The 18,822-nt window shown below is 36.7% G+C and overlaps 2 protein-coding genes across 2 annotated transcripts; one reads left to right on the forward strand and one right to left on the reverse strand.

Annotated features, from left to right (window-relative positions):
* Positions 1 to 1,178: 1,178 nt before the first annotated feature.
* On the forward strand, positions 1,179 to 4,844 carry LOC137739572 (trimethyltridecatetraene synthase-like). Its single transcript, XM_068479193.1, has 2 exons — positions 1,179 to 2,119; positions 4,025 to 4,844. The coding sequence occupies exons 1-2, from the start codon at positions 1,220 to 1,222 to the stop codon at positions 4,652 to 4,654; spliced, it is 1,530 nt and encodes a 509-aa protein (XP_068335294.1). The 5' UTR covers positions 1,179 to 1,219; the 3' UTR covers positions 4,655 to 4,844.
* A 10,369-nt stretch (positions 4,845 to 15,213) lies between these two features.
* LOC137741075 (putative receptor-like protein kinase At1g72540) lies at positions 15,214 to 17,122 on the reverse strand. The gene is made up of 5 exons (XM_068480880.1): positions 16,711 to 17,122; positions 16,468 to 16,603; positions 16,220 to 16,356; positions 16,003 to 16,126; positions 15,214 to 15,803 (listed from the first exon to the last, which is right to left on the reverse strand). The coding sequence occupies exons 1-5, from the start codon at positions 17,092 to 17,094 to the stop codon at positions 15,214 to 15,216; spliced, it is 1,371 nt and encodes a 456-aa protein (XP_068336981.1). The 5' UTR covers positions 17,095 to 17,122.
* Positions 17,123 to 18,822: the final 1,700 nt, after the last annotated feature.

Consider the following 18,822-nt stretch of genomic DNA (forward strand, 5'->3'; position numbering starts at 1 on the left):
TTTAAAATTTAACGTGTGCTGTCTTAAAACGTTAAATTAATAAAACGATCAAGATTCAAAGAAATGCAAAGAAATGCGGGTGTATAAAATGTAGAGACTCGGAATATATTTAAAAGAGCCGCCTCTGAATTGAGTGAAATGTCTGCTTAAAAAAATTAAATAAAAGAAAACCACTTTTTGAATTGTCTTTTCACTTTTGCATCCGATCCCAAAATATGATCCAAAATTTTCCAGGAAACTCATAAGAAAGTAAAGTGAATTCGGTCAAATTCTTCAGAGTAATAAATAAAGTGAATTCGGTCAAGTTCTTCGGACTATTCACACCTACCAACTGAGGAAACATACTTTATTTTCTTGTTGTATTGGCTTGGTAGGTTTCTTGTTATTTTCCTAAAGACAAGTGTATTGATCATTGACCAAATTACCAAGTTGGCCTTCCCACAGTTTCTTAAGACATTTCACTATTATTATTTAGGAGCCTATTACTAACCCTATTTTTGTAGCTATTAATCACAACATTATTTGAGTTGTGGTGACTCAATTGGATATTTTATTTGGACAATTCAGTCTATATTTTATTTTATTACGTAATTTGGTTCTCCTTTACTATTATAATCGTGGGCAATCGAGCAAAACGCAAGGAAAAAAAAATTGTATTTACAAAGATTCCATGCGACTATCATATCCTAGCTGTGGGTATGAATGCAATAGTATTCTATGAATCACTTGCGCTCGTAATTATTTTGAATAGAAGTGCTTTACATAAATAAGAAGAAAATTAAATCAAACGGTCACAAATACTTAGAAGTGCTTTCTAAACAAGTACATACCATCTCCTTCTCCAAAAAACGCTTTTATGGCTGAAAAATCATTCTATGAGGGGAAAAAAAATTACAAAGTTTTTCTGAAGTAATTAGAAGCACTTTAATTGTTAAAAAAAAAAAATTATTTCCAAAATCAAACATGTGTTACAATCTCTCCCATTGAACTCACTTGCCATTTACTAACCATAATCAACATTGACTCTACTCCAGAAGGGCAAAATGGCAATTCAACGAAGTTGTTCTGAAGCATAAGTTGGCATCGTGAAAAACGACAATAATAATTTCATCACGACTTGTGTACTGACTTCAATTATAAAATCCCCTCCCACCACCTCAAACATGCATCAATAATTTCATCACACAACACATACCACTTCACCGCTACTTCCAAGAAAATGGAAGCCACTTGGGTTGCATACGCTGCCGCATGGCTAGGAGCTCTAGCCCTCATCCTCCTCTCCCGCCGCCTCCGCCGCCGCAAGTTCAACCTGCCACCCGGACCAAAACCCTGGCCCATCATTGGAAACCTCAACCTCATAGGCCACCTTCCCCACCGTTCCGTCCACGAGCTCTCCCAAAAATATGGCCCCATCATGCAGCTCAAGTTTGGGTCATACCCCGTCGTCGTCGGATCTTCAGTAGAAATGGCCAAGGCCTTCCTGAAAACCCACGACGTCACTTTCGCCGGCCGCCCCAAATTTGCAGCCGGCAAGCACACCACCTACAACTACTCAGACATCACTTGGTCCCAGTACGGGCCATATTGGCGGCAAGCCCGTAAAATGTGCATCATGGAGCTTTTCAGCAACAAACGCCTAGAGTCGTATGAATACATTAGAAGGGAGGAAATGAGCGCCTTGCTTAAAGGCTTATATGACTCCTCCAACTCCAACATTTTGCTCAAAGACCACCTCTCAACCGTGAGCCTCAACGTCATAAGCCGGATGGTGCTCGGAAAAAAGTACACCGACGAGACTGAAGACTCCATCGTGAGCCCCGATGAGTTCAAGAAGATGTTGGATGAGTTGTTCTTGCTCAGTGGGGTGCTGAACATCGGCGATTCGATACCTTGGCTTGACTTTCTGGACTTGCAAGGGTACATAAAGAGGATGAAGACTTTAAGCAAGAAGCTGGATAGGTTTTTGGAGCATGTGTTGGATGAACATATTGCAAGGAGGGAGGCTAGCGGGAAAGACTTTGTTGCAAAAGACATGGTTGATGTGCTACTGCAGCTTGCTGATGATCCTGACCTTGAAGTTAAACTTGAGAGGCATGGGGTCAAGGCATTTACTCAGGTATGATTTGCAGTCGATCTATAAATATTTACTTGAGTCCGAGGCAAAAGGCCTAGGGGGCTGCAGCACGTCTGCTGTCTTCAAACTTCGTCTTCTAACTTCGTCTCTTCTATGTCTCTCATTTCTAATTGCTTGACACGTGTCCTCCAATTTAACTTAGAATTAACACCGTTAATTTCTACTATTTTGCATTATTAAAATAGAGTTCCAAAAATCTTTGGGCATTACCCATATCAACCCAGATCAACACGGCCGACAAGACCCCGTCTGGTAGTCGCCGGAAAAAAATCCTCTTCTTTCTCTACATTTTTCTCTGCTTTCCTCCTTCTTTATCTCATTAATATTATAATCCAATCTTCCAGCCAATGCTATAAACACAACCTCAATTCACAAAATTAAGTCCACGCCCGTACCTGGACAAAGTCAAGATGAGAAAAATCGAGAGCTGCGATGCAGATTTCAAACGTTTTAGAAATGAAATTGAGTCGGAATCGATAATTGAAATCTAATTAATTCGTAGCCTGCAATCGCACTGGGTTGGCCGTGAGTGATGACGATTCGGTGGCTGTCGGGGCTGATCAGTGGGGATTGATGGCGATTCGGTGAGGTGGGTTGGTCGTGGGTGATGACGATTTGGTGGCTGTAGAGCTCTTGGCCGTCCACGGCCTTCGCGTTTTTTGATTTTTTTTATTATATATTTTTAATACAAAATAATAAAAGTTAACAGTGTTAAACTATGTTAGGTTGAGAGACATGTGTCATACAATTAGACAAAAGATACAAAAGAGACATGAAATTTGAGGACCCCATACCTGCAGCTTAAAACATCTCTAAAGGAAATGTTAAATTGTTCAAATCAGTAATAACGGTAACAAAAAACAGCATTAATGTTTAAAAAGCCAAATCTCATGTGGCATGACATGGATTAACATCTCTCTCCCTTATTGCCAAATTTGACTGCACCTTCATATTTTTTTAATTAATTATTAAATGTTTTTTTATTAATTTTTTATTGGTTTAAAGCATTATTCTTTTGTTTCTATTCTTTTGTTTCTTTTCATTCTCAATGCAAAGAAAATACATATGAATTATTATTTTATATTTAAAATTTGACATATCGATTAAAGAGCAGAAGTTTAAAAAATGTCAAAGTGTCATCTAAAAAATTATCATTCTAACCGTCTCATCCAAATTGAGCAAAAATAAAAAATAACATGGACAATTTAGTACTTACATGTAACATAAGTTTTGCTAATTTTTACACTAACCTCACAGCCATATGAGCATAACATGTCCTATTTAAAAATAAAGAATTAAATAACTAAAAATTAAAAATTTGCTCACGTTAGAAGAAACTACCCCATCATTGTTCCATTTTTCATCTGACTTTTTTTTTTTTTAAATTTAAAAAACTATCACAATCCTTAATAAAAAACCAAAATGAAGTGAAATTGTTCACACACAGTGTGTATGTGCATCTATTATTTATATGATAATAATATGTTTATTTAAATCTATTTAGTCTGCTTAAGCTTCCGTCTAAGTCCCACCTAGGGACCATCTGTGGGCCTAAACACTAGGTCCCAATCCACAGGTGGCTACTGTCTAACGTCTCTTAGAACATTAATTGACTATAATTACTGAGATATTTCTTAAAGTTTAGTAGATGTGTGACATATGAGGTGTGAAATACTAGTGTCATGTACAGTTGATATACGAGGAATGTTAGGCTGCATTTAGGTCTCACAATACAGTAATAGGTCATAGTTTTCCGCTCACACGTAAGAAAGAGATTCAAGACGAGCCTAGATGAACATTGATATCTTATTTGTGACTGAAAATATTGAGATTTATTTTGGTGTACTCTTGCTCAGTATTTGTGTTGATCGATTCTATTGCTATTAGGACTTAATTGCCGGGGGAACAGAGAGCTCAGCGGTGACGGTGGAATGGGCAATTGCTGAGCTCCTAAGGAAGCCGGAGGTATTCAAGAAGGCAGTGGAGGAGCTAGACAGGGTGATTGGAAGAGAGAGATGGGTTGAGGAGAAGGACATTGTTAATCTCCCATATATTGATGCCATTGCCAAAGAAACCATGAGGCTACACCCAGTGGCACCCATGTTGGTGCCAAGGCAAACCACGGAAGACTGCCAAATCGCTGGCTATGACATTCCCAAGGGCACCAGAGCCCTAGTCAGTGTGTGGACAATAGGAAGAGACCCTGAATTGTGGGACAACCCTGAGGAGTTCTGCCCCGAGAGGTTACTAGGAAAGGACATTGATGTCAAAGGCCAGGACTTCGAGCTACTGCCTTTTGGGTCAGGCAGGAGGATGTGCCCTGGCTACAGTCTGGGCATAAAGGTCATTCAGTCAAGTCTGGCTAATCTTTTGCATGGGTTTACATGGAGATTGCCTGATAACATGAAGAAAGAGGATTTGAGTATGGAGGAGATTTTCGGGCTTTCGACACCGAAAAAATTTCCCCTCGTTGCAGTCTGCGAGCCTCGTCTTCCACCTCATGTTTACTCACTGTGATCACGTGAGTCTCTTCGTCTCAGCTAGTTCCCCCTCAATAATGTAGTACTTGGGAAAGTACGTTATGAGTGTGTTTGGGCCCGATGTTGAGTGCTTGGGAAAGTTTGTAATCCCTATCCAGGCCTTTACTGTATTCCCATTTCTGATATGGTCATAGAAGTCCAAAAATATAAATAATTGTTGAAGATAATTATTAAATCACAACTGACGAGTCATGACTCATGACCACCCATTCCTGTCGGCCCTTTAAAAGTACCTCGCATCTTTACCCTTTCGGTTCCTATACGCTTTTATCTCATTTTATTTGTACGATCATGATTAAATCACGTCAACATGTTATTACTTTTTATCGTATTATCTCTATAAAAAAAATTAATATAAAATGTTGACGTGACTTAACTATAACTACACAAAATAGGAGAAGATGGAAGTGTATGGAAACTGAAAGGGCAGAGAAGCCGGGTCCCCTTTAAAATGCCATGATTTAGATGGAACAATTGAAACTGCAAGTTGCGTGTATTTAGGGTTTTTAGTTGTTAAATTCGGATCAGGATCTCTTCTAGATCTTCATTGGGGGATCGTAAAGATTAATCAATCTCGCTCACTATATATTTTACGATCATAAATCATTTAATTTTTTAATTCTTTTTATGTGGAATAACGATTTTCAACGATGTGTGGTGAGCGGTTATCATTGATTGATTCTTAGGATCGTTTAAATTCTTGATTAAAATTCATTGACTAAAAATTAATGATAAAAAATCTTCGTGTATAATATACAATAGAGCTTATAAGAATATCTATGAAAACTAAGCAACAAAAAACAAAACGATCGAGCCAAGATTCTTGAGTCTGAAAGCTGAAATTGAGGTTCTTACATGATTTCACATGAACATACTAAAAACATTAACATCAATCGATGCATGAACAAATTCTTTCGGCTAGACTTAAATCGATTCCACAATGCCAACTATTTTATGGTCTAAACTAAACAACCAGAACAACATTGTCGGTCATTGAACTTCAAGAGTGATGAGCGAAATTTAAAGACGATTATTTAAATTCTCATGAATATATAAAAAAAAACCATAAATCGATGCCATACACAAACTTTTCTACTAAACTTGAAATCGATACCATAAACCAACCATTTTTTTATTTTTTTTTATTTTTTTGTACAAAACAATGAGAATGAAAGTAACTCCAAAATTTTATAGTTTTCCTAGAAGAAAAAAAAAAAAAAAAAAGTAACACCAAAACTAAAAGGGAGGTTTTGATACAGATGTCTATTTTTTAAATTTTGAGATTAAACATTTATGCCTTTTAGAGTTTTGATTAAGGAAATTGTTATTAGCATTCCAAAAATCTCATTCTATACTCCAAACTTTCTATATTAGGAAATAAAAATATACTTATGAGGAGTGTAGAATGAGATTTTTAGAATGTCATTAACACTTCCCTTGATTAAACATTTTCCTACAATTTAGGTGCCACATGTATTAGAAGTAGCCTTTTTTATAATTTAAATTACCCAACTTGCCATTATATAAATATACCTTTTAATTCCTAGATAATACATCAAAACTCTTAAAATCTTGTAGATAATATTGTGGAATTTAATTCAAATAAAAAGTCTTTCAAAATACCCATGAATGCGACTTGCCGTTATATTTAATATACCTTTTAATTTTCTTAGATAATATCTTAAAACTCCTAAACTCTTGTAGATAAATATTGTAGTATTCAATTTTAATAAAAAGTCTTTCAAATTACACATGAAACGTAGATTTCTTCTTGGTACATATTTGATACATTACTTAATATATCTTCTTGGTACATATTTGGTATGTTTGTTTTTTATATTTATTAAAAAAAAAACATATTTGGTACATATATTTCTCCTTGGTACATATTTGGTACGTTACTTTATATATCTTCTTGGTACGTATTTGGTGCGTTCATATTTCTTTTTTGTATGTATTTGATACATTTATATATTATTTTGGTACGTTTATATTTATTTTAAAAAAACGTATTTGGTACGTTACTTTATATATCTTCTTGGTACGTATTCGGTACGTTTAAATATATTATCTGAACATACCGGCCTCAAGCTTCCGAAAATAGAAAATACGTCTAATTATCTCGCATAATATCAATATAAAATAGTGAAAACAACCACTAATTGAAATGGATAAGTCCATTCAAAATTAAAAAATGAGGATCACATAATTATAACATGGGAGAAGAAACTGGCTTCCTAAGAAAAAGGCCACGTACAAAAATATATTAACCTAAAAGGATATATATGGAATTTAATAATTAGCATTTTAAATTTAAAAAAAAAACACAATAATTACATGTAATCTAAATAAATATAAAAATGCTGACATGGCTATTGTTTAGGCCCTAATCAAATTTCAAAATAGAACCAATGTTTAATCTAAATAGTATTAAAAAAGTGCAGAAGATTCTAATTTTCCCAAACTAAAACAACCACAAATCCCCAAATTAAATATAAAAATATAGAACCAAAACACACCCAAAAGTATGATTCAAAAACTAAATTGGGCCTTGGTTTTGCTTGTTTGTTTGTTTTCGGTGTTTAATAGAATAACCTTTTAACAAAAAAAAAAAAAAAAAACTAATTTGAGCCCACATAAAATCATATCCTCCACAAATAAATAAAAAAATCTGACAAATAAACAAACAAAACAAACGTAGGTGGGCCCTGTGTTATGCCCATCACACGATTCACAACCCACGTGCCATTAGATGGGCCCTGTGCTATGCACTGTCCCACATGCCAGCTTGAATTCGATTCTTGTCGGTTTGTGATTTCGAATATTAAATTATTTAAACATCAAATCATCAGGCATTCAAATACATATTCTAAAATGGATTATATAAAGTTGCATACAACATATATTCTTTTTTAATGCAAATGTCTTTGGTCAGTGACATCAAGTCAACAAAAAGAGGCAATTAAAAGAAGTATGCATTTGTCAGCCAACAAACAAAAAAAAATCAAGAACTCAAGTAGCATTAGTCTCTTGATATTCGCAGTAGCATCAACAGCAGCAAGCAAAAAGAAATATTTAAATAGCATTAAAGGAAATATGCATTGGTCTATTGATATTGGCAGCAACAAGCAAAAAAAAATCCAAATGTCCTTAGTAGTGGCAGATTCTTTTTCAAACAGCAACTCTTGTATACAATCAAACAACATACAATCAAATCAAATAACTTATTTCAGAGAGCAAGCAAAATCAAACAACTTCTTATTTCGGAAAGCAAGCAAACAACATACATCAAACAACAAGCTTACAATTCAAATTAGTAAGGTAAGTGCTAAAAAACTAAAGTTACATACATACCAGCAGTTGTAAAAGGTGATAAGTTAGGACTTAATAGTTTCTGAAGCCCCAATGCTAGATGTGCCGCCATTCCTTTTTTCTAGAACATATAAAAGTTAAGAACTCATTAGAAAATAAGAAAGTAAGCACACATACATCAACACCTTGTATTCTCTCATCCGTGTAAAACACCAGCCCACCTTTTCCCTTCCCTCCCCTTCTGAGTTTCAATCCAATTTTCAATACAAACAACAAATCCATTCACACATATACTAAATTATAGAAATATACATTCACACATAAGGTGTGGGGATTGTCCTTAACAACCCATGTGTTTTGATTGTCCTTAATGTTGTGTTACCAATGTTGGTTTATAAAATCCTAACCCATGAAAACCCAACCCACCCGCATGGTATTAATACAAGCTTTTATTTTTAACACATGCCACATGGCATGCTCTTAATGGATGCAAGTTAGAACTTTGTGGTCTTTCCCACACCTTAGCATTTTGATTTCTAAAATATCATAAGCCACTTTCCTTCTCCATAATCCCCAACTTCAGTTTTCTCCGTTGCATCCTCCATAGCCACTCCATTAAATTTCCTCTAAGATTCCTAGTTTTCTATGCATCTTTGTTGGTATTCTGAGCATATCGGCTTGGCCTATGGGTTGAGGGTAAACCCCGTCCAATCCACCCAATGTCCAGTTCTACATTTTAATTCTTGGCAGAAATAATAAATGCTCTTATTGATTAACAACATATGGTAGTTTTAAGTGATACTATTACAATTTAGGCAGCACATCACTCAACATGAGCTAACCTCACAAGAATACAGTAGTATGACAACAAAACAAGAGTAAATTGTAATTCAGCCCAAGAGAAAATGGAAAACCAGTAGAACTCAACCATATTCCTAATCTCAAATATGAGAAAAGATAGAGAAGATACCAAGGAAGGAGGACGAAGGACGAAGAGTCGTGAGCTGTCACGGAAGAGGGATGACGAGGGTAGTCGCAGAGAGCTGAGGTTGTGGGCTTCCTGAGGAATCGTTGATATTTTTGGATGAGAGGCCGTGAGTGAGGTGGTCGGCTGAGTGAAAAAAGAATGAATGAAAGTCTAAAAGTGTGAAATGGGGGATGTGAGGCCGTGAGTGAGGTGAGGGTGAGGTGGGTGTGTCACATCCCAGCCCAGACCTCCACCACATCCCGGGCTCGACTCCACCGTAGCACGATATTATCAGCTTTGGGCCCCGACTACGCCCTCACGGTTTTGTTTCTGGGTACTCATACGAAAACTTCCAAGTGGGTCACCCATCCTAGGATTGCTCTTGCGCAAACTCGCTTAACTTCGGAGTTCCGATGGAACCCGAAGCCAGTGAGCTCCTAAAAGACCTCGTGCTAGGTAGAGATGAGAATATACATATACGGCTTGTAGGATCCACTCCCCTAGGGGATGTGGGATGTTACAATCCACCCCCCTTAGGGGCTCGATGTCCTCGTTGGCACACCACAGCTAGGGTCAGGCTCTGATACCAAATTGTCACATCCCGGCCCGGGCCTCCACCACATCCTAAGCTCGACTCCACCGTAGCACGATATTGTCCGATTTGGGCCTCGACCACGCCCTCACGGTTTTGTTTCTAGGAACTCACACGAGAACTTCACAGTGGGTCATCCATCCTGGGATTGCTCTCACGCAAACTCGCTTAACTTCAGAGTTCCGATGGAACCCGAAGTCAGTGAGCTCCCAAAAGGCCTTGTGCTAGGTAGAGATGGGAATATACATATAAGGCTTGTAGGATCCACTCCCCTGGACGATGTGGGATGTTACAGGGTGAGCCCTAATTAGGATGGGATCCACTACTTTGCAACTTGGTGAAACTAATTTTTCAACCTATTATACCATGACATGTGTGTATATATATAATTAATTAATTTATTATTAATAAAACGGTTCGGTTCGGTTCTGGTCGGTTCTTATTCATTCGAAATCAGAACCAGAACAGGTTTAAACCAGTAAGGTTCAATTTTTGACTCAAAGTTGACTTTTTCGGTCAACATGGTTCTTTTCGATTTTTTTTCATACGGTTCAATGTGGTTTTGCGGTTTGACGATTTTTATGCCCACCCCTATGGACCATTGGGTATTTCTAATCAAGTGTCTAGACTTTTTGGACAAAAAAAATATAAATCAGAAAATTTTGAATTGTTACGATAGCAACATATCCCTAATTTTACAATTTTATTAATTTTAAAAGAGTGAATTAACCAAAATGACCTTAGAGGCTAAGATTTTGACTTTCGTTGACCACCGTATAGTGAGATGTATGACCCATTCTTTTAGCATATTGGTGTAGTAATCGTCGCCAGGAACTTGTAGGCGCAAGTGGATTTGAATTCGGAGTTGAAATAAAGATCTTACGAAACATCGAATACTGAGGGCAAATTGGTAATTTCGCGTTCGAAAGATATTTTGGGCTTTGTTTTGTGAGCCACGTGGGGCCCACACCCCACTTTTTCCTTGTTCCTGTGTCCCATTTTCCTCCAGAACTCTTGGGCACTCTATCACATTTCTCAACTCTCTCTTCTCTTCTCCCTCGCATTTCACTTTCTCTTTTTTCCTCAGCCCTCTACTTCTTCTTCTCTCTGTAAACACAGAGGCAGCAACACCAACCCACTCCAGTGATCCTAACCATTTAGATCACCACCACGTCTCACCTCACTCTCCTATATCAAACTCGCATCTATAACTTTCCCTTATTCCTTTGCAAGCACCGAGTGGGTGCAACAATAACACCGCCACACCACCTCGCTAACTCTGGTGAACCTCACAACAAGACCACCTTCAGATCACTGCCATCACCACCTACTTGTACGACCAGAATTGAAGAGTAAAGCTTTAAGCTTGTTTGTCTCTCTCGTCTCTTTCCTCTGTAAATTAAACCGAACCACCAATGGAGCTATATTCCCTAGCGAGTTTCTTGCATTTTCAACTAGGGGTAAGCCTCGGGAAATCCTAAAAACCTTTCATTTTATTCTTATGGTTCAATATTGATCTTGTGTACATGTTTTAAATGAACAAAATAACACATAAATCTCGATGGGGGAGATTCCCCAGTTTTTCAGCAAAGGAACCATGATCATCTGGTCACTTTTAGCTCATTCCTTCGGCCAACACCAACCATAACTCAATCCTATTTTGGTATGGATTTGTTCCCTACAATTCTAGCTTCGAATTGGCTTTTGAATCATCAATTTTGGTTAAGTATCGAGCTCGAAATGAGCTCTAGAAGCTGGAGAGAAAACCTGCAAAAATCTAGAAATCACAATGAAGGCGCGTGGTAACTGACGCGTGGTTGCCAATGCAGCTACCTTGTGGCGGCACATGGAGGAACCTGAGGTCCATCCTTAAGTTTCTTGATATGCCGAATCCATATCTGCCCTCCATTTTTTGAAATTTGATCAATTTAAAATAATTTCTTTATTGACTGTACTTTGTACAAATACTCGAATTTACGTTAGTACGTTATATATTGATGTAAAGGGTTTCGTTCCTAGGTGAAACACATCGCAAGGATCTTTGATGCCCGCGAGGCAGGTTCGACCCAGCGACATGATTTATGAGTGGGTCTTTACTTTTAAATATTATATATTTATTTAGTTTCTAGTTATATATTTGATAAATAATTTTCTACGTTACGCATAGATTAGAGTAACATATATAAGAATTAGCGTATTGACGGAATTCATGAAATTATGCTATGTCCTATATGATGCACAAGTATGCGTATTATTATGGATGCCTTGGTTGTATTTATGGTCATGAATAATATTTCATTGATTAGAATTATCGAATTGTCGATTTACCGTTACATTATCATATTTATGTTATCTGCTTATCATGTGCTATATTTGTGTTAGTACTCGACTGGACTAGGGCCAGTCTTCACATGTATGTTCATATCGCACCGTACACTCACTTTGGATCCATTGTAAGTCCCAGTCTTGTCCTAGATTGCTAAAGGCAATTAGAACTTGTATGTGACGCGCATAGCGCCAGTCTTCATATGATTGTAGTACTAGCGCATAAATCATCATTACATCCAGTCTTATTCATGTCAGAATACTTATGCATGAGCTCGTGTGTGAGCATATGTCGATGAGCACCAGATATTATATGTTCATTTACGCAAGATAATGTGATTATTGGATGTTATATGTTTTATATGTGAAATATTGTGACTTACTGTATTTCTGAAGTATTACTGTTTACGGTAAGTGTTTTCATGCTATATATAGTATATATATTTGGAAACTATACTTGTTTTACGGTGATGGGTTATACGTTTTTGAAAACGTTTTACAAAACTTTATTTTTAAGCACACTCACCTTTGTTTTTCGCTCCTCTAGGTTTTAGTGGCAGAGTTTTTGTGTCAACGAGGATTCTTGGCAAATGTTGGAATAGAAGATTACCTTCGACAGTATAATTCTCATTTTACTTTTACTGTACTGTACTTGTGCTTTGACATCACGTGTGAAATGGGTTCATTCCATGTTGGAATAGAATATTACCTTCGACAGTATAATTCTCATTTTACTTTTATTGTACTGTACTTGTGATTTGACATCACGTGTGAAATGAGTTCATTCTCACTCACATACGCACTCTTACATTTGGGCACTTTTAGGTTTAAATTTATTCACATTTTTAACCTCACTACACTTTATGGCTCCGTTACCATCCGGGTGTCAGCTAGCACAGCTTGATTCGGAGTCTAGGTGGACATTCTGGGTCAGGATGTGTCAGTTACCGTTGGCATACGTGTCAAAATCTAGGTTGTTGAGTCACAATTTTTTTTGTAATATAATGGTCCATATTAATTAAGTTAATAAAAATTATAAAAAAAAAAGTACAGAAAAATATAAGTACCTAACCATGTTCTTCCACCTTACACTACATTTTAAATATTTTCAAAGGGAATTGTTATTGGCACTCCAAAAATCTCATTCTACATTCCAAACTTTCTATATTTGGAAAGAAAAATGCACTTGTGAGGAGTGTAGAATGAGATTTTTGGAGTGCCAATAACACTTCCCTTTTCAAATACTTTCAACTAATCTTTGTCTGAAATTTTTCATATACTTTCAACCAATCTATCCATAAAATTCTTACGGAATCATGACAAGTAATGCTACGAAATTAGTTAAAAATCTACTCAAAAATCTAACCATACTTTTCCACCTTACACCACATTTTAAATATTTTCAAATACTTTCAACCAATCTTTCTCTCATATTTTTCATCTACTTTCAACCAATCTATCCACAAAATTCTTACAAAATCATAACAAGTGACATTGCGAAATTAGTTAAAAATCTACTGGAAAATCTATCTACAAAAATTGTACTTTCAGATCCTATTTGAAATTAAAAATAAAATTATCTTTTATTATTTTATATTTAAAAAATAATAATAATTTAATACCAATAGCCTAAGCTATTTAGTTTCGAGATAAAATGCACTTAGTGAGTTAATGTTCACTAAATGCAGTAATTGCTTGCTCAATTTGCTTGGGCAATTTGGCAGGGATGGAGTTGGTTTAAGAAGAGTCATTAAGAAGAATTAGAATGCAAGTGGCGAAACGGCTAAAGTTTATTAGTGCGGAGTAACTTAATGGGTCTGCTTTCTTCGAGCTAGAAAGCGGCTGCTTACTTGGGCGGATTTATTCTCGGACGTCTTTACAAGTCGTGCCAACACATAACATGTAAACTCATCTAGGTGATGCCAAGCCACAATCCATGTTCCCATATAGGTTATCAATCATTGTATTTTCTGAACATGTTCTTGGTTTTGGACAGGAGAGCCTTTAGTTGAAGGGGTTGCTCTTCCATATGGTGAAAAGTATGACGCAGACTGGGTGTGTGACGAAAAATACAAGGCTTAATCACACCTATGGCCCCTGCATTAGTGCTCTCGGTTACTTAATCCGGATCAGGCTGCTCATGAAGTTTCACCTCCTGGTGATGGAAGCTAGAAATTTTAGTGACAAGCAATTGCATCAACTCGAACGCCATCCATTGACTTTCATCCAAATGGATTGTACAAAGGTTATCTTGGGGGTCTTAAGTCTTCAAGCTAACCCTATTTCTAGCTTAAGCTTTCCAACTTATCTAGCTAAAAGTTGCTTTGAATTTCTGTAACCCTGACCCTTTTCTAACCCTACTTGTTTCAAATTGGGGATGGGATGGATGTACACAATTTTTACTTCTCAATGAATATTAGATCGAATTCTCATTTTTTTAGTCATCAATATGAATTAATCGAACTCTCATTTTTCTGATCATGAGTATGAATTATTGTACTATAAATTGTTCTATATCGTTTTGCTTGTTCATCAATATGTGATTTCAAACGACATGGATATAAATGAGTAAACCTGAACACGAGCCCAATGAGACCCTTGCAAGTTGTTTACTAATTGTGGTCATAAGCAATGGCAAATAATTCAAAGTCTTACAAAGACTTTCATCAGTTGAATCAGCAAAACTCATCTTATGAATTAGGCCAAACTTGGGATTTGGGTGGGTTTGGTGCAAAGGGTGGAAAAATATGAGGCAGGCCCCTGCAGAATTCTAGTCTAACCATGATGACCTTAACCCTGCAAATATTTTTGTGAAATCTGCTTGGTGGGTTGTTCAAACCCTTTGATTGGTGCACTACATTTGAGCTAATTTTGAACATAAGGGAAGAATTGATGGAAATTTGACTTGGAACATTGAATAGAATATTTTGCACTCCAGAAACGAAATAGTGAGTCCATAAATAATTTAATCAAGGTCATTTTTATTCTTTATATAACCTTATGCACTAGTAATAAATTCATGTAATATGAATTCTTTATATGGAAAGCATAGAATTTGAAGTTGAAAACAGAGTATTGTGTTTCTTCAAAGTACTTGTTTTTCCTTGTAATAATAATAAGTTACAAAAATCATACACAAAGGGAAGATCCTCACAAGAAATAAAACAACTCTAATGTATACGTACAAATATATTATATGTTTAGTGTCTTTTCAATTCTATTTTCAACTAATTAAAAGCTTGTAATCAGTTCTTTCTGTGCATATTTCGCCTTTTCCGTTTGTTTCCAAGAGGATGTATGACCAAATCATGTGCATTTTTTCCCTAACGACATCAATTGCTTATTTGGGAGAGTACAAATCAGTTCCAAGAATTCTATAAAGAGCAGTATCAGAATAAACGGTACTAGACCTCAATGATTTAATCCGATTTCTATACCGATGACCTTTACGTCTCCTGTGGCGGCCCTTCGCCCTCGTTTCCACCACTCTTTCTTCACCTTTGCTCTCGTTTTTCACCACTTCCCACTCAGCTTGCCCCTCTCTTTCAACCCTATGCACACTAACTTTGTTTTCTTCCTCAGTTGGAACAACGTACACAAAGGGTCCGATTGGGATGTCATTAGTCAAGTCCATAAGAGGCTCTAAGGTCTTGACCACACTGCTCATCGTTGGTCTACATTTGGGGTTGTGGTTCAAGCATTGGTGAGCCAATGCAGCTGCTTTTCTAGCTCCTTCGGTCGAGTACTGACCCTCGAGCCTAGGATCCATCACGCGGTCAAGTTTATGTGTATCCTTCAAAAATGGTTTGGACCACTCCACTAGGTTCTGTTCTCTACCATGACGGCTCTCATCCACGGACCTTCTACCAGTTAGTAGTTCCAAAAGAACTACGCCGAAGCCATATACATCGCTCATTGCTGTTAAATGACCTGAAAACGAAGAGAGTATGATTAATGAAAATTTAAAATTTCATGCTATTATGAATAAATGAAAGTAGTAACTTGAAATAATAAAACAATTTGTATAGTATTAACTGGACATGTGCAGCGTTTTCGATGTGTAGTTGATATAATAGTGGTCGGTTGACATGGTACAAATAGCAATACTCAAGATACCAACTTGAATTACCTGTCTTGACGTATTCTGGAGCTGCGTAGCCATGAGTTCCCATGACGTGCGTTGTAATGTGTGTTTCATCTCCTTCCGGGCCATCTATGGCAAGACCGAAATCAGACAGCTTAGCCGTGTAATCCTGCAGGAAAAAGGAAGACATAATTTTATCAGATGAGCAATATTTACGCCTGTATGAAGAGCGGAAGAGTGCTAATTAAGGAGAGAAAATTACCAAGTCCAGTAAGATGTTCGAAGTCTTAAAATCGCGGTATATGACTGGCTTTTCTTCCTCATGGAGGCAACTGAGGCCTTTTGCAGCTCCAATTGCTATCTTGATTCTTGTTAGCCAAGGCAGGGTTCCACCATAACCTGCATTAATGAACAAACAAACAAATTCATAAATTTTCTGATCCAAATATTTTGTGCTCGTTTCAAAATTAAAAAAGCATAAAAACCATGCGTGCATGATCAGAATTGTACGTTTAAATAGCTGGTGATCTAAGTTGCCTCTCTCCATGTACTCGTACACCAGAAGCCTGTGATCGTCTTCACAGCAGTACCCGATCAAGTTAACAAGATTCGGGTGCTTCAGTTGCCCAAGAACAATCACTTCAGCCTACAACATAAAAAAGTGTCTGATAATGAGCATTTTCCCACAACTTGGGAAGCATATGATATGATTAGGAGCATAGCCTTTAAATGGGAAAAAAAAAGAATTACTACCAGCCACTCCCTATGTCCTTGTTTGCCATCTAAATCCAAGACTTTAACAGCAACAGGCTGAGCTTCCAATCCAGGCCTAAGCTTGTCATCAATGAAACCTTTGTACACCTGCCCGAACCCACCCTCACCGAGATAGTTGCTCTTGGAGAAACTTTGTGTAATCTTTTTAAGCTCCTTGTGTGCAAAAATATGAAGGTTTGAGCCAATAAGTGAATTTGACAGATCACTGAGGGCTGTGCATACCGATGAGTTACTCAAATCCGAGAGTGACAATCTCCGCAATGAGATTTCTTTTGACGTTTGGGATTTTTGATCTGCATTTAGTTTGTTGGCCTTGAAACAACTAGGAGTCAAGAAGGTGAATGCTAGTTTCTTGAGACTCATATTTGCTGAAGCTAGAAGTTAGTTTACAAAATGCATACGGTTGGATTGGATCAAACTAGAGAATAATATGGGGGGTAGATATAGGGCTATAGGGTAATCATTTATATAAACTGCAAAAAGAAGTCAAGGACCCAATGATGATAACCAACCTTTTTTTTCCTTTCCCTTTTTGTTGATATTTCATGTGTGGTACAAGAAAAATATATCATTCTTAATTTTCTAAATATTATTTTAATTTCAGTCATGAGTCTAAAGTTGTGTATAAAGTTTGGTCCCTCCAAGACTTGGAAGGTTTACTGCAAAAACGCACTTTTGGATGTTTCATATTATGAAGGGCCAAGTCTCAAGATTAATTTGCCTTGATCATGTGCTAAATTAATTAATGGAGTTTCCCAGTAGGTTCAAGTGTTGGTCGTTGTGAGACCTCAGAGAACTGCTGGTTTTTTTTTTTTTTTTTTTTTTGCGGCAACGACTAAGTCGAATGGAATAACCCATGTTCTCACTTCTCATTTCCTAGTACTCCGAAAATTCAGTGCATCAGATATAGGAAGCTGGATTAGAACACGGGATCTCAAGTGAAGTGGTTTCCAGCATAAGATCTCGAGTATTGGGGTGAATGAACGTAACCCTTGAGCTATAAGAACCCCCTTGCAAGCATGGTCAGTTTTAATAGTTTTATTTAATCATTGATCTGTGCAGTCTGACTTTAGTGTTAACATTTGTGCTTTGGAAAGCTGAATCTCTTCATATCATTTTCAGTTCTGTTGGTTCTAAATTAATGTGCGCTCTTCGGCTCTAAACACAACAGTTAGATGACAGATTGAAAGGTTTTTTTGTAAAACTTTGGAAGACAAACACTAAAACAAATCCCTATCGTCGACTCGTTAAGATGTTTCATTTGTTCATAAATTCGACCACTAAAATTGCTTGTGGCATGACACATTAATCCGGTGAGTAAATTTAAAAACTTGGGTACATAGTGAGAAGCACATCTGATCTAACTCTTGTGGCTGCAACTCTGTATGAAACCATGAGCTTAAAGAAACGCCAGCCTCTATCATGTTACATTAGACGATAGGACTTGTGTTCGTTACAACAAACATATTCATTGCTTGAAATCCGTCAGTTGACACAGTGAAAAAGAAGATAAAAAAGGTGAGAAAAAGAAAGAAAAGATATATCATATTCGTTGCTTTATTGCTTTCCTTCAAGTTGTGTGGGACTGCAGGCAGGACCTGATGTATGCAACCGAGACGAACTCACAAGGTTACAGTTTTCTGGGAGGAGGTCAACACATTTTGTTTAGGCAGTCAATGTTCTTGCTTCCAGGTTATAACCAAGAAAGTGAAGTAACTATTTATTCTGACCTTCCATGTAATTTCCATTCAAACATGTGTTGCCTTTTTAAGAAAAAGAAAGGATTTGTTGTTCGATAATCATTTCAGTTTTGGGTATTAATTTTTATTTTGTTATTATTTTATGAAGGAGAAAAAATATTAGAGAAATAAAGAATGAAGGAGGAAGAGAAATTACGGTAGAGGGATGTAAAATAGCTAAATAAGTGTATGAAATGGTATGCAAAATTAAAATAGGAAAAATAAGGATCCAATCCCTAATCATTAATGTTCATAGATTGAAATTTTATTGGTTTTTAGTTTTTTATTAAAATTCCTTGACTTTGTACACCTCAGCATTTTACTATTAAAATACTTCCATGTCTTCTTTTTA

The sequence above is a fragment of the Pyrus communis genome, chromosome 7 (genome assembly GCF_963583255.1).
Source record: "Pyrus communis chromosome 7, drPyrComm1.1, whole genome shotgun sequence".
Taxonomy (NCBI): domain Eukaryota; kingdom Viridiplantae; phylum Streptophyta; class Magnoliopsida; order Rosales; family Rosaceae; genus Pyrus; species Pyrus communis.